Source organism: Hyla sarda, chromosome 1 (genome assembly GCF_029499605.1).
Source record: "Hyla sarda isolate aHylSar1 chromosome 1, aHylSar1.hap1, whole genome shotgun sequence".
NCBI classification, from domain to species: Eukaryota; Metazoa; Chordata; class Amphibia; order Anura; family Hylidae; genus Hyla; species Hyla sarda.
The window spans coordinates 343,766,764-343,780,515 of NC_079189.1; the positions used below are offsets into that span (position 1 = coordinate 343,766,764).

The 13,752-nt window shown below is 43.5% G+C and overlaps 1 protein-coding gene across 6 annotated transcripts in view; it reads right to left on the bottom strand.

Moving 5' to 3' along the window:
* The window catches only part of C9orf72 (C9orf72-SMCR8 complex subunit), a 42,271-nt gene that overhangs the window by 15,930 nt on the left and 12,589 nt on the right, over positions 1 to 13,752 (bottom strand). For all 6 annotated transcript variants that reach the window (XM_056520929.1, XM_056520920.1, XM_056520937.1 and 3 more), the window contains exons 4-5: positions 8,840 to 8,904; positions 2,053 to 2,125 (exon numbers count right to left, since the gene is read on the bottom strand). In XM_056520929.1, the coding sequence (XP_056376904.1) occupies positions 2,053 to 2,125; positions 8,840 to 8,904 (138 nt within the window). The remainder of the gene's footprint in view (positions 1 to 2,052; positions 2,126 to 8,839; positions 8,905 to 13,752) is intronic.

A 13,752-nucleotide genomic window follows, 5' to 3' on the forward strand; every position in this document is an offset into this window, starting at 1 on the left:
ATATGTTACTCAGTACCCAATCCTGATTGTGTGCATATCATTTTTATGTGTCTCGGACCTATATATCCAGAGATATAAGCATTTATCTGTTGCTCAGTTACTTTTTCATTGTGCAGGCTGAAGGGGGCGTGTCAGTCTGTCTCCCTCACAGTGATGACTCATCTGCTCTGATTCTCGGGAGCGAGCTTGAGCTGTCAGCCAATCAGTCCTCTCTACTCTGTAACCCTTTCCTCTCTGGTTTCATGCTGTACTTGTTACACAGAGGAAGATGCTTGGAGCTTGCCTGCAGTATTCCTAAGACATTATGGCGAGTTCATAACAGGATAAAATGTATAAATATAAGAATAGATCTTTATAAAATTAGTGCAAGGATTTTCTAGATTAAAGTACAGCATTTTTATGAGTACGTTTTCTGTCTGTTTTATCTTTTCCTAGTAAAGCTGGATGCTAATCAGCATAGCTGTCACTATGTGTGTCATTCATCTTTCACAGACTCCTGAATGTCTGATCAACTTCTTTGTCATTCAGGAGTCCGAGAAAGCTTTGACTATTTCAGCATGCTGGGAGTTGTAGTTTAGTAACAACAGAAGCTGCAGTAATGTGAAACAGGAAAATGTCCAGCGCAGGTAAGTGGCAACGGAATGCTTTTATTCAGAAAACTTCAGCACATGGATAACAAAGACACTGGTGATGCGTTTCGGCCCTGGAAGTGGGCCTTTGTCATGCATGAAGCTGCAGTGTTTGTAAATAACTGTGTTAGAGCAGTGTTGCCTCCAGCTGTTGTAAAACTACAGCTCCCAGCATGTCCACACATCCTTTATCTGTAGTTTTGCATACACTCAATAGAAATCTCATATACTGGATACTGGTATGCTTTATGTTACTAGTATGCTGTAAAATCTAGACTAGTCTGTCTGGCCAAAAGACAGGTGACCCCTAGTGGCAGCTATTTTGAGCTTGAATTTCTGGTGAATTTAAAAAAATTTTTTAACAGGTGTATATTGTGAAATTTCATATTATAATGAGTTTTTAACAATGAGAGTGCCTCTTTAATGTTTATTTTGTCCAGTATAGGTTGCAGACTTTAACATTAGCTAACTCTGACTTTGCTGCAATATAAATTTTTTTATATTCTTTTATCATATAACAGTTTTTATACTCATATGTTCCAATATTAAATGTTCCATTATTTTAACTTCTCCTGACCCTGATCATGAGGCATGTCCCATGCTGTAAAACTCTAACACTAAACTGCTTTGCAAGAAGATTCTAACATGAATAGAAGTAAGAAGTTTTAGAGGAGGCAAGAGGGTTACAGGAGAGCAGTTGCTTTACAATTTTATTTTATAGTATGAAAGACTTCATGTAGCTTAGACACTGTGAGTGCACTAGTTGTAGTCATAGTACATGTGAATGGTTGGATAAAGGGCAGTTCGACTGTAGATACCAAGCAGACTCCAGCTGAGACACCAACATCTTGAGCTTCATATTTTAGGCTATGTTGTTTCGAGAGTATAGTGAACGACATTATGTTACATGAGAAATATATAGCTGTTTAGTTTAAGATGTATTAGCCCTTTATGAAAAGCTACTTTAACATGAACCTTTACCCTCCTAAATGTCTATTACTGGAATCACTTTTCATTTTAAATTAGGTCCTCTATGCTTTATTTTATTATTATTTTTTTAGTCGATAGCCGAATGGTATGGTCATTCAAGCAGTCAGCCCTTTTTACTTTCTACCAGGCATTGTGCTGTACCATCAGTGGGTGGTCTAGGAGTCAAACTTCCATTAGATAATGATAGGGAGTTACCCTATAGAAGCTTAGCAGAGCCCAATTGCAAAATCTGAGCTTGCCATCTTATTTGTACCAAGGGACGAGGAACTCTGTACCTAATAACTAGAGATACACTACTACAGCTGTATTCAGTCTCTGCAACTCTGATATGAAATAGAACTCTATTTACGCTTTGAAACTGATCCCCTGGAAGAACTTTGTCTATACCTGGATGCTGTTAGCTGCACTAAAAGGACCTGACTGAGTTTATTACCTTATTTACTTTTTCTGCACTGCTTCCCACCACCACCGAGCAGCCGCAAGTCTGCAGATGGGAGCTGATGGCACTGTCAATGAAAGAACAGATGTTTGATAGGTATTTAACAGTACAGTAACATTTCTTCAACCTCATAGTATGTACTAAACTTATTTAGAAGCTACTCATGGGAACAAGTCATTTTCGAATAACTCCAATATACTTCAGTGAAATGCATTTAATAACACCATTTCATGTTTCTCTAGTCACAGCAAATACCTTAAAGGAAATCTGTCAGCTGCAATTCACTTTACAAATTGCTGACGCTGTTAGGACACATGGTACCTTTCATAAATCTGGCTGTGTTTCCATATTGTATAAAAATGCACCACAGAATGCAAACAAAGAGGAAAAGAGGCAGGGTCTTGCTTTCCCTCCATCCCTTTCCCTGCTTGATTGACAGTAAACTGGAAGCCGATCCCTGTTTTCAGGGTTAATTTCCATAATTTGTATGCACAGTGCAGGAAGGAGATTTGGAAACAGGGACACCTGCCATGTATGGAGCAGGCTAAGCTCCTAGGCCTGCTCTATGTACAGATGTCACCAAAGGATTGCAGTGGATATAAACCCTAAAATGTTAAAATGCCAGATTCTTGTGATGTTAAAAAAATTAGAAAGATAAAATTATGTTAGAACTTTTTCCACTTGAAATGTGACCTATAATGTAAACAATTAAATTGCAAAACAACCTGAAATCTTTGATGGGGAAAGAAAAAACAAACAAAACAAAAACACACACCATCACCTGGTTGAATAAGTGTGCATACCCTTAAAATAATACTTAGTTGAAGCACCTTTTGATTTTATTAGAGTAATGAGTCTTTTTGGTAGGAATCTATGAAGTGGCAAAATTTGCTCACTCTTCCTTGCAAAAGTGCACCAAATCTGTCAGATTGTAAGGACACCTTCTGTGCACAGCCCTCTTCAGATCACCCCACAGATTTGACCCACACCCCAATAGTTCCCTTGGAATAATGTCTGGGGTCTGGCTGAGTTATTCTAAAACATAAAAGGGAATATGACAGCTTCACTCGCACTAAAGTCCATACACAGGTATATAGTGTGGGTAAACATGAGTAAAATAATGTTTTACTCTACCCAATCGGTAGTCTTATTAGTGAGATAAAGCCCCATTGCCAACAGGCAAAATGAGCTATTTTGCGCAAAGGAGGCAGGAGCTGGAATTGCGAGCATTCCTCCCTTGTCCCTTCTTGTCTCCTATTACCACCTCGATTGTGTAAAAAGAGCTTGTTTGCATATTCGCAACAGGGGACACTCTCTCACTATAAAACATTTTATTTTTACCTGTTTTATTATGCTGAATTACATCTGCACTGTAGCACAGTATAACTGTCAGTACTACATTGACATGAATCCTGTGCGATCCAGCTGCCATGGCAACCCACAAGTAACGCAATCGCATCCCAGGGTCGCCATTGGGGAACAGGGGGGAGCCCCATGTGTCAATCCTATAGAAGCTATGATCAGTACTGATAACAGCATCTATGTGGTTAATCCTGCCGAGACTGGTGCAATACCGGTCTCAGCAGCTGCTTCAAGAGCCCAGCTGCGATTGACAGCTGGGTCCTGCCCGTGATCTCCTGCAGTGCATCGCACTGTGCAGGAGATCACTAGGACATGTATATATGGATCTGTCAGCAACTGGGACGTATGCATATAGGGCGGGCAGTGGCGTTGCGACCCGGGTGCGGGGGGTGCGGCCCGCACCGGGTGACACCAACCTAATGGGGTGACACCAAGACGCTCCGCAGCACCCACACCCCCTCCCCAGCTACACTGACACCCCCCTATGTGCCCGACCGGCCTCCCATCCGTCAGCACCCCCGCCCCCCCCCCCCCCCCGCCTGTGCTGTGTGTGCGGTGCGCCCGTCCGTTAGCAAACCCCCCCCCTTTCAGTGCGCCCGTCCGTCATCACGCCCCCCCCCCCTCCTCACCTTCACCAGTACTGTGCCCGGCCTCTGCTCACACGTCTGCGCCGGCCTGACGTCACACCGCATGGCCGCGCAGGGGGACGTCAGCTACGTCACTCGAATTGCGCCCGGTGAGAAGGAGCGCTGCGCTGGATGGGTGAGTGTGTGTGTGTGTCTGTCTCTATCTATGTTTGTTTGTGTGTGTGACTCTGTGTGTGACTGTGTGTTTGTGTGACTCTGTGTGTGTGTGTGTGTGACTGTGTGTGTGTGACTGTGTGTCTGTCTGTGAGTGTGTGTCTCTCTGATTGTGTGTTTGTGTGTGTGTCTCTCTGTGTTGTATGTGTTTTTTTTTGTGTGTGTGTGTGTGTGGGGGGGGGGAGACTTTGACGCATTGTGGGGAACCTGCGGCCTAATGTGGGGAGTCTATGCACCTAATGTGGGGAGTCTATGCTACCTAATGTGGGGAGTCTATGCTACCTAATGTGCGGAGTCTATGCTACCTAATGTGCGGAGTCTATGCTACCTAAGGTGCGGAGTCTATGCTACCTAATGTGGGGAGTCTGTGCTACCGAATGTGGGGAAACTGCTACCTAATGTGGGGAATATGTGCTACCTAATGTGGGGAAATTGCTACCTAATATGGGGTAACTGGTACCTATCTAATGTGGGGAAACTGGTACCAAATGTGGGGAATATATGCTGCCTAATGTGGGGAAAAGATGCTACCTAAAGTGGGGAAACTGCTACCTACCTAATGTGGGGGAACTGCTGCCTACCTAATGCTCCCCCCCCTGGCAGTAGCACCCTCATCATCCGCCAGCAACTACCCCCCCCCCCCCCCCAGCAGCAGCACCTCCATCAGCAGATCCTGATGGTGGATGATGGCGGTGCTCCTGCCAGGAGGATGATCCTGCCGATGGATGATGGGGGTGATACTGCCAGGGGGAATGGCCAGTAGCACCCTCATCATCCTTCAGCAACACCCCCCCCCCCCAGTAGTAGCACCCCGATCATCCACTAGTAACACCACCAATACCCCCCTCCCGTGGTAATAGCATCAGCTAACGGATGTTGAGGGGTGTTACTGCGGTTGTGGTATTATATTCAGAGGGTGCACTGTATGGCAACGTTATATTCAGAGGGCGCAGTTTGTGGTAGTATTATATTCAGAGGGTACAGTGGGTGGTAGTATTATATTCAGAGGGCGCAGTTTGTGGTAGTATTATTAGAGATGAGCGAACTTACAGTAAATTCGATTCGTCACGAACTTCTCGGCTCAGCAGTTGATGACTTATCCTGCGTAAATTAGTTCAGCCTTCAGGTGCTCCGGTGGGCTGGAAAAGGTGGATACATTCATAGGAAAGATTCTCCTAGGACAATATCCACCTTTTCCAGCCCACGGGAGCACCTGAAAGCTGAACTAATTTATGCAGGAAAAGCCATCAACTGCCGAGCCGAGAAGTTTGTGACGAGTTGAATTTACTGTAGTTTGCTCATCTCTAAGTATTATATTCAGAGGGCGCAGTGGGTGGTAGTAATATATTCAGAGTGTACAGTATGTGTTGGTATTATATTCAGAGGGTACAGTATGTGATAGTATTATATTCAGGGGTACAGTATGTGGCAGATTTATATTCAGAGGGTACAGTATGTGATGGTATTATATTCAGAATGTACAGTGTGTGGTATTATTATATTCAGTGGGTACGGTGTATGGAAGGTTTATAATCAAAGAGTATAGTGTATAGTAGTATTATATTTAGAGGATATAGTGTCTGGCAGGTTTATATTAATACTTGTTTTCATATAGAGGATGAGAATGCACTGACATAGTGAGGAGACGTCTGGGCGTCACATTCTACAGACAGAAGTTTTAGCTGGACCCTGTGGTATGTACCATCTGAATTAGATAAGGGAAGACTATAGAGAAGACGTCACCTGTAGTCATTGATATCATTGTGTATTCTCCTCACTATAGAGAAGACATCACCTGTAGTCACTGATATCATTGTGTATTCTCCTCACTATAGAGAAGACGTCACCTGTAGTCACTGATATCATTGTACATTCTCCTCACTATGTCCTATCAGAGCTGTAGTCGCTTGTCAGTTCTACAGTTATGGTCAGTGAAACTACAACTCCCAGCATAACCTCACCACTGCTCAAAGGGGTACTCTACTGGAAAACATTTTTTTTTAATCAACTGGTGCTACAAAGTTAAACAGATTTGTAAATTACTTCTATTTAAAAATCTTAATCCTTCCAGTACTTATTAGCTGCTGTATAAGCGATTCACAGGAAGTTATTTTCTTTTTTAATTTCTTTTCTGTCTTACCACAGTGCTCTGTGCTGACACCTCTGTCCATGTCAAGAACTGTCCATAGTAGGAGCAAATCCCCATAGCAAACCTATCCTGCTCTGGACAGTTCCTGACATGGACAGAGGTGTCAGCAAATAGCACTGTGGTCAGATTGGAAAGAACTACACAACTTCCTGTGGAGCATACGCCAGCTTATAAGTACTGTAAGTATTAAGATTTTAAATAGAAGTAATTTAAAAATCTGTTTAACTTTCTGGCACCAGTTAATATAAAAGTAAATGATTTCCAGTGGAGTACCCCTTTAAGTAATTCTGGGAGCTGTATATTTCAATTGTGAAAACTTCTTTAAACACTTTCCTATTCTGTGGCAACTGGTATATCTGATTATTATACTGGAATTTCTCACAATGCGCTACAACAGTGGTGTCTGTCACAACAGGCTAAAAACTTACTGGGGGGAGGGGGGAGGTATGGGGGTGACACCATTTTCTACCGCACCGGGTGACACCAACCCTAGCAACGCCACTGAGGGCGGGAAGGGGTTAACATGCACAGCCAATATAGTAAAATAAATAAATAAAAAATACAGAAGGAGCTGAACATCAGAGCAACTCCCTTTACTACTTCTGAGCCTTTCTGAGTTTACATGCAGACACAAAAGTATGCAAGACAGCAAAGTCTACAGAAGAGAGGTAACTTTTGCAGAAGACAGATGACAACCTATGAGCCAATTTCCTTCTCATTTAATATTTTTCGATATGTTATTTAACTTACTCAGAAGATATTATTGTCCTTATTTTTACAGCAATATTTTTATCTAACTAAAATCCCTGTGCAGACTTACATTTTGCTATGTTGTATTTTGTTAAGTTTTTACGAGCTCCTATTGTTGTTCTACTTAGGAAAAATAAATGTACAATGGGACCTGTTGTGGTCAAAAGCTGTGTTCACAACGGCTCAGATGCCATACTACATTACGCTGGTATATATACTGAGTAGCATATTAAGGGTATAACCATCCATGCAACAGAAATGCTGTAGACTTTCCAACTTGCGTAAACCTACCCTAAGGGTACGGTCCCACGTAGTGTATACGCAGCGCGTTTAACACTGCACAAAATCTTCTGCACATTTTCCTATGAGTAGACATGCAGGGCTACCCGGTAGCAGCCCTGTGTTGTGCAGCAAGGTTTGGAGGCGGGGCCAGCACGTGGACATAACTATCACGTGTGGGCCAAGCCTCACCACACACATAGGTCTACTGCCAGGTCTACTAATAGGAAGATACACAGCATATTTCCTGGTGCATGGCAGATTTTGCTCTGCGTGGCTAGTGTCAGCTATATATAGTAAGGAGCACTATGCTCTAGCATACCCGGAACAGTAAAGAAGCACCTTGGTATTATAATGGAGCCATCAAAGATTGTACTTTCAGAAAATAAGTGAAGCTGTGACGGGAACCTTTCTAGCTCCATTGTCCATGCAGAGCAAGCCTTCTGACCATTCAGACGACCATCAAGGAAACTACAGGAGCTCAAAAGCATGCCAGGGAGGGTGTCAGTGTAGAAAAGAGAAACAGAAGGGCATACAGGCCCTAAGCAGGTTTATGAACTCACTAAGTACTGAGTAGGTCCACACAATAAAGGATAACTAAACCAACAGCCATGATAAGAGGCAATATACCTATATATCAATGGCTATGATCTCTATGACTTGTAGAATACAAATCGAGGGAAACGTAATGTTGGTTAGAATCAGTAACAGTGTTAGAGCAGTCCCCGCGACAGATGTTCCAGGATAGCAGCCATAACCCTGATAGACTGTTGCCCGTGACGACAATTATGAAACCCACTGGACCTAATACTGGTTGGTTACATCTTAGATAGAGAGATAAAGGACAAAATGTTGCCTTACCTTTATCAAGCAGTCACCATGTACAAATAGTAGTAAGAGACTGGAGAGAATGTAAGAGCAGTAGCGGGAAGCCCTCCACAGGACATATGCTTTTCTAAACTACACTACAATACAATGCCAGGAAAATACACACACTTTTCATTGAGCTTTATTGATGTAGAACATTTATCTACATGACTACTCAAGCCAGTTGTTGCAAAGCAGTTGGATTCCACATCATGACAACACCTACTGTGCTCATTCAGTCATACCACACTAGAATGTGACACCTCCTGTTCTGCACCACAATGAGAATCCAGGCAATATTGATGAAAAAGTGAAAGAAAGGCACTGGATATAACCATTTATACCGTGAGAAATGGAGAACAGTTATTTTGCATGAAATAATATAATCACTTCCTGTTCTTAAGGAAGATACAAAAGCATACAAGACACGCAGGGTGCTTAAGCAAATAAGACCACGGAGAGTTATTTACTGCTAGCACAGTGCCTACACAAAACAATGCCTGTGTGCAGTCCTTAGAGAGAAGATTCACAAGGAAAGATAAGTGAAAACTTCTATATCTTTACTATTACATACTTGCTTAGGAAGCCTTCGTGACAGCTGTCACCAATGTCATCATCATTAAGGACGGTACTAGCAATCTGGAAAACAAGATCAAAAGGATGAAAAGGTCACCACATGGTAGTCTACAATACATTTATAGAAGTTTTACTTTATTGTCGGCAATACTAAGTTTAACCTAATTGTCTGTAACGGTCTTGCATGACGGCTGAGTTGTGGATCCGCTGACCTGTGTGAACAATGGCTGAACCGTACCAGGCAGCGGAGTCTAAGGTTTTCAACAAAGCCAGCCGCACAGTGGGATGGACTTGCAGCGTCAGGCAGCACCCAGGCCGCTACCCCTGGTACGATCCGTCCACACAGGTTGCCCAGATAGAACTTGGCACAGATGGTTAGCGTAGTCAGGACAAAGCACAGTTCAGAAGGCAGGTCGCAAAGGAGCGTCGTCTGGTCACAGGCACAAGGTCAGGTCTCAGGCACTAGGTCAGGAGGCAGGCGGCAAAAGAGCAAGGTCAGGTCACAGGCCGGAGGTCAGGAACACTAATATGGCACACTAAACATAACGCTTTCTCTAAGGCACAAAGCATGAAGATCCGGCACCATGATGGGGAGGCAACCAATTATGGGCATACTGGCCCTTTAAATTCAGCAACGCCAACGCGCGCACCCTAAGGGAAGGGGATGCGCGCCGGAGAAGCAGAAGGACCGGGGACAGCAGGAGGTGAGGAGACGCCCGAGACTCGCATGCGGGCGTGTCCCGAATAGCGAGTACTGGAGCCACCACAGGCACTAGACGGGGGGCGCTCATGGCCGGACAGAACGGCCCAAGCGTTGCCCCTAGAAACGTCCAGGACACGCGTGCGGGAAAGTCCCGGGACCAAGCATGACAGTGGAGAAGGGGCGCTCACGCCAGAATGACAGGGTCCACTATAGTTTTTTTTTTTTCTATTTATGCATGAACCCCTCAAACGATGCACAGCATATTTTTTTTGTGGGAAAAAGACAGCGGCCAGATAGCTGGGAGTCAACAGGGAAATATGAACCTCCAAACCCATCTGGAGTTATTTTTCTTTGGCTTTTTGTCACTCTTCATTGGTGTTTTTTGGCTCTGCAGTTTTCAAAAACCGCAGCATGCTGAAGGACCTGAAATGACTCCTATAGGCTAGGACTCCTGATGAGGTCATCGCTGGTCTTGGTAGATCCATAGTGAGCCTGTGCTATGTATGGACTGTGCAATGGATAAAAAAAAAAGAAGGTAATAGGGGAAAGTATGGGGGGGGGAGGGGGTATAAATATTCCCCTACATTTTGCACTTTTCACTACATTTTGCTTTATTTACTCATGCTCTGATCTGTGGGGTTTTCTTCAGCTCAAATCTACTACATTTTCTGTGGAAACCTTAGTAAATATGTTTGATTTTTGTGAAAATGTCAGGAACATGCCCCTTTTCGGTGACCACTCCCACTTTCCTCGACTGCCACATACCTTTTTCGGGTTTTTTCAGTAAAATAGAGTTAGGCTGCATTCACACTATGGTTGCAGCGTAAGGCTGCCGTATCCGGCTGAGGGAGGGGAAAACCGTGCGCTCCTGTACCCCTGCCGGACCGGTGCCAAACTCCATTGATTTTAATGAGTCGACTGGAGTCAAACAGTGACTCCGGTCGGCTCATTTCTTCCCCGTATGCGGTTTTGTGACCGGACCTAAAACTGCAGTAAACTACGGTTTTAGGTCCGGTCACAAAACTGGATACATAAGCCAAGTCATTGTTTGACTCCAGTTGACTCATTAGAGTCAACGAAGTTTGGCGCCGGTCCGGCAGGGGTACAGGAGCGCACGTTTTCCCCTCACCCAGCCTCACTGCAACCGTAGTGTGAATTCTGGAGCAAATTCTGGCGCAGACAGAATTTCTGGCGCAATGAGTCAGAATCTGGCGCACAACCCGACAAAATATGACGGGTTTACAATAGTAAATCAGGGCCATTATGGGTTTAACAATGGACAATTAACAACTACTACTGCACTTTTTGAGCTAAACCCTTATGTGTGTTAAGAAGGAATGGGAAATATAGGGAGGATTTAGACACCTCCTTCCTACTGGATACACTTCTGACTTCTGGTTTTAAAACTGCAGTGTCAGTGTTCTAAAAAAAATGCCCCCCCCCAAAAAAAAAAAAAAAAAAAAAAAAAAAAAACTCTATGGAAACATAGCCTAAAGAGGTAATTGAGAAAATAAAAAATAAATAAATAAAAAAACAGCACTTCTGGCTAGAGACCACCAAGTTTCCAGGGACCACAGCAATCTAAGGCCATCATTTGGAGCACATTTTGAGAGGTAAAATGTTTGTTTTATGCCTTAAAATGTTTTATTTTTTTTTTTCCTATCAAATCAGACAGGAAAACATCTCTCAGTTCACACATTTTACAACCGTAGTACAACCATAGTAAGGGCTGGCATTAGAGGGAGGGGGGGGGCAGTTGCCCAGGGCCCCCATCCAAAAGGGGGCCCCTGAAATGCTTTAAGGCATTACTAACACTACTGCATTTTGTGTAAAAATGGAAGTAAAATCTCAGTGTTTTTGCCACGATTTGCTGAAAAATACAGTACTGTTAGTGTAGTCCTAAAGCTGTCCGGGCTGCAGAGAGCCCATAGACATAACACTCAGACTTACTATGGACCTGCAATGACTCCTATAGGCTAGGACTCCTGATGATGTCATTGCAGGTCTTGGTAGATCCATAGTAAGTCTGTGCTATGTATGGACTGTGCAATGGATTAAAAAGGCAGCACTGAGAAGATCACTGTTATAGTATATCTGGGCGCTATTACTGACAGGCATTACTGAGAAGATCACTGTTATAGTATATCTGGGCACTATTACTGACAGGCAGCACTGAGAAGATCACTGTTATAGTATATGTGGGCGCTATTACTGACAGGCAGCACTGAGAAGATCATTGTTATAGTATATGTGGGCACTATTACTGACAGGCAGCACTGAGAAGATCACTGTTATAGTATATGTGGGCGCTATTACTGACAGGCAGCACTGAGAAGATCATTGTTATAGTATATCTGGGCACTATTACTGACAGGCAGCACTTAGGAGATCACTGTTATAGTATATGTGGGTGCTATTACTGACAGGCAGCACTGAGGAGATCACTGTTATAGTATATCTGGGCGCTATTACTGACAGGCAGCACTGAGAAGATCACTGTTATAGTATATGTGGGTGCTATTACTGACCGGCAGCACTGAGAAGATCACTGTTAATTGGGGGCTTGTTGAATTCAACAGGATTCTGCTGCACTGTGCACAAGCTAGATGTTTCCGTCACAGAAATTCTATTTTCTGTGTCCGCACAAAGAAGGAGTCCACACAGAATGCATAGCTGTCTATGAGATGGTGCATTCCTGTGTAGTCCTAGCGCTGGCATATTATGCGGTGCCCCGCAGTTTTCGGAATATCCGCACGGAGGTTCTCCGTAATCTCACAACATAGCCATTTAGCCCCAAGACAAGCGCAGATCCTTCTTAAGCATGTCCATTACTGTCTGCCAGGTACGTACTAAAATCGCCTTATGGTGGATAACCCCTTTAAAATGGCATCATACATAGTTACATAGTTAGTACGGTCGAAAAAAGACATATGTCCATCAAGTTCAACCAGGGAATTGAAGGGTAGGGGTGTGGCGCGATATTGGGGAAGGGATGGGATTTTATATTTCTTCATAAGCATTAATGTTATTTTGTTCCAGGAATGTATCTAATCCTGTTTTAAAGCTGTTCATTTTTCCTGCTGTGACCAGTACATACAATGTATGGCTTTCTGTGACCATGTGACCATACATTTTATGATGCTGGATTTCTCTACGTGTGTCCTTACAAGTTGCTGGTGCTCCACAGCTGTCTGTGCACCGTTCTTGCAGAGGCAGGAGCTGAGCAGATTTGCACTAAATGGGGTCACATTGCGACCCCCAGATTACCACAGCCACAAATTCAACCTGGAAGGAGTTATTATGTTTGTCATGTTGTAGTCACAGCCATTTGGTGTTTGCAGCCCAGTCTCATTTACTCCCATTAGTTGAGATGCAGCACAATTCAGGGAGCACAACATAGAGATCTTTGGTCATGGAATCCGGGAGCCCCATTTTTTTATTTTTGCCCAGGGCCACACAGTCTTAAACGGGCCCTGACTGTAGTCATAACATCTATAAATGTAAACTAAGTAACTTTTCCTATCTACACAAAAAAATAAAATAGTTATAATAACATATAAATAAATAAAATAAAAATGTTTGGAAGATTTTTTCTTTAGACCATTTATGTTAGATTGGCAAATGCGATATAAGCATTATTGCTGTACTTATATATCTATTTTCCCAAATTTTTTGCTTCCTCCTACTATTTTTGCTGCCATTTTAGGCTGTATTTTAAACCTTTTTTTTGGCCCCTTTGACTACTTGGTGTACATGACACCATAAAAACAGGTATAGAAGCCCTTAAACGGGTACTCCCACACTAGACATCTTATCCCCTATCCAAAAGGATAGGGGATAAGATGTCTGATCGCGGGGGTTCCGCCACTGGGGACCCCCGCATTATTGCATGCGGCACCCACCTCTATTTTCACCGGAACCGCTGGAGGGTCTGAGTCGCGACTCCGGGAACCGAAGTCCGTGACGTCAGGACTCCGCCCCCATGTGACGTCACGCCCGTCCCCTCAATGCAAGTCTATAGGAGTGGGCGTGACGGCACTTCAATAGATGATAAATAGGTTTTATTGATGTGGTTGTTGTCCCTACAAGCAGTATAGTGACGCAGTGGGCTGATTTTACTCTAGACCATGAAGACTGCATATAATAATGTAAATTCTATTCTTCACAGCAAGGAGTTCTTTTTTACATTTTAGCATATTTTCGGCATC